Source organism: Austrofundulus limnaeus, unplaced genomic scaffold, assembly GCF_001266775.1.
Source record: "Austrofundulus limnaeus strain Quisiro unplaced genomic scaffold, Austrofundulus_limnaeus-1.0 Scaffold638, whole genome shotgun sequence".
In the NCBI taxonomy this organism is placed as follows: domain Eukaryota; kingdom Metazoa; phylum Chordata; class Actinopteri; order Cyprinodontiformes; family Rivulidae; genus Austrofundulus; species Austrofundulus limnaeus.
In genome coordinates this window covers 27,521-29,779 of record NW_013953040.1, presented here as the reverse complement: position 1 = coordinate 29,779, position 2,259 = coordinate 27,521, and the positions used below count along the sequence as shown (strand labels likewise).

Genomic DNA, 2,259 nt, shown 5'->3' with positions numbered 1-2,259 from the left:
GAAACCATCAAACCTGAATGAACTAGAGATGTTTTGTAAAGAAGAATGGTCTAAAACAGTGGTTCCCAAACTTTTCAGCTTTTGACCCACAAAATACACACAAAATGAAAGTGACAAACCAGAAACCATAACATGTTGTAACGAGATGGTTATCTTAATATAACAAGATAGTTTTCTCATTTTTACAAGATGGTTTTCTCATTTTACGAGATATTTTAGTCTTTATAACGACATATTTTCTCCTTTTTACAAGATAGTTTTGCTGTTTTTACAATATGTTTTTCTACTTTTTTCAATAGTTTTCTCATTTTCACAATATAGTTTTCTTGTTTTTACGAGAGTTTTCTCGTTACAACGAGATCCAGTTTAAAAATAATTTCCTGTCATGTGGCAGCTCTACTCTTCCACACTAATCTTCTTCTGTAGGCCTACAAATCAGACTTTTTTTACTTAAACATTTAAAGTTCAAAAAACATTTACTGTAGGTAGACTAATTGGTTTCAGATGTTACAAATGAGATTTAAAAAACAACTACAGTTTGAACAAAGCTTTCTTATTGTTTGAACACTTCCTGTGCACCTTCAGGTCAGATGAAGAGCTTTCTGGCTCGGTGCTGCTCGGTTCTTCAGGTCTGAAGGTGTTCCTGTTGCTGGGAGGACTCCAGACCTGCCTGTCTCTCTGCAGCCTCACCCTCACTGTTAATTCTCTCCTGGCCAATCAGAAAATTGCTCCTCGCGTTGCTAGGCAGATGTGCGCGCCGGCAGCCAATAGGAGTCCCTGTTGGGGGAGCGGGCGCTGAGTTGAGACACACCGACTGACAGCGTCTGAGTCCCGGACTCCCAGGCAGGATTTACACGGAGGGTCCGTGGGAACAGCCTGCGAACAGAACAAGATGCCGAACAAAAGCAAGAAGGAGAAGGTGAGTTGGCGGGTGTAGGGCCACTTTAAAGGCTGTTTAAACACCGGATGTAACGGAGGCCGTGAATCGGCTCCTGGAGCCCGGGACGGTGGAGGTTTTCTGGAGTGGAGGGGAGCTAAGGCCCGCTAGCAGCGGACCTGACCGCTTCTCTTCTGGGCTTTCCTCCATCAGTGTGTGCAGCATGATGCAGTGTGATTAACTCACGATAAATGGACGGTTTATTCAGATGTTAGTGGGTCAAACTGTGGGCTGGATGCGGGACATAACGGAGCTGCTGCTGGAGCTCCAGAGCCGGAGGAACCTGAATTGTTCATCCGCCTGGACGCAGCGCTGCTCGGCTGGAAACTGTCCCCGAGCTGCGGGGCGGTGTGCCGCAGGTTTCCCGCTGGTTCCGGCCGGTTCTGTGAAAGGAGGGGGACCGGTGAAGACCCAGACACCCGCAGGTGTACGGTCTGACACCTGAAGGGTCGGAATGAGTCATCATTTATCGATGAACAACTAATAATCAATGATCGACTGGTCCAGTTAGACCAGGTCCTCTGCCTGGTCTAACTGAGACCAGGTCCTCTGGTCTAACTGAGACCAGGTCCTCTGCCTGGTTGAGGACCTGGTCTAACTGGACCAGTCTCAGTTAGACCAGGTCCTCAGCCTGGTTGGTCGGGATGAGGACCAACCAGGCTGAGGACCTGGTCTAACTGAGACTGGTCCAGTTAGACCAGGTCCTCAACCAGGCAGAGGACCTGGTCTAACCTGGTCTCAGTTAGACCAGGTCCTCTGCCTGGTTGGTCCATCCCGACCAACCAGGTTGGTCGGGATGAGGATCAGTTTTATGGGTAATTCTGATGATCCAGATCCAGATCTAACTTCCTGAACTGAGGGTCTGAACCGGTCCTTCAGCCTGTTTGTCTCAGGAACAACATTAGATCTAACGCAGTGTTTCCCCTACCATTATACAGGTGAGCCCCCCGCCCCAATGAGACGGCCCGCCCTCTAAGAATTTCACAGCATGTAGTCATTTTTATTTAAATAAGGCCAGATCAAGTCCAGAGCTACTTTTTGTGTCCCTCCATATCCACCTGTTACCAAACTTGGGGAAAAAGACGGTGCAGAGCGAGGCTGAGCTGTGTGTGGTCCTCACAAAGATAGGAAGACGTGTGTGTGATTAGATGTGCAGCTCTGCTTTTAATCACGTTGCACCGATGTGACAGCTTTGTGAGCTACTTTTTCTTTCTTTAAAGGAAAATGTGAGGTGAAGCCACAGCATGGTTACCTTATCAATGATTACTGCCTTTTTTTCTTTCTCTGTGGGTCGGGGGTCAGCTTCACTCAGCTGCAGCTGA

The 2,259-nt window shown here is 47.7% G+C and overlaps 1 protein-coding gene across 1 annotated transcript in view; it reads left to right on the top strand.

Annotated features, from left to right (window-relative positions):
• The window catches only part of ppp2r5d (protein phosphatase 2, regulatory subunit B', delta), a gene marked incomplete in the record, with an annotated part of 38,280 nt that overhangs the window by 11,444 nt on the left and 24,577 nt on the right, over positions 1–2,259 (top strand). Inside the window, 1 exon segment of the mRNA XM_014027341.1 lies at positions 603–919. Within this exon segment, the coding sequence (XP_013882795.1) occupies positions 893–919 (27 nt within the window).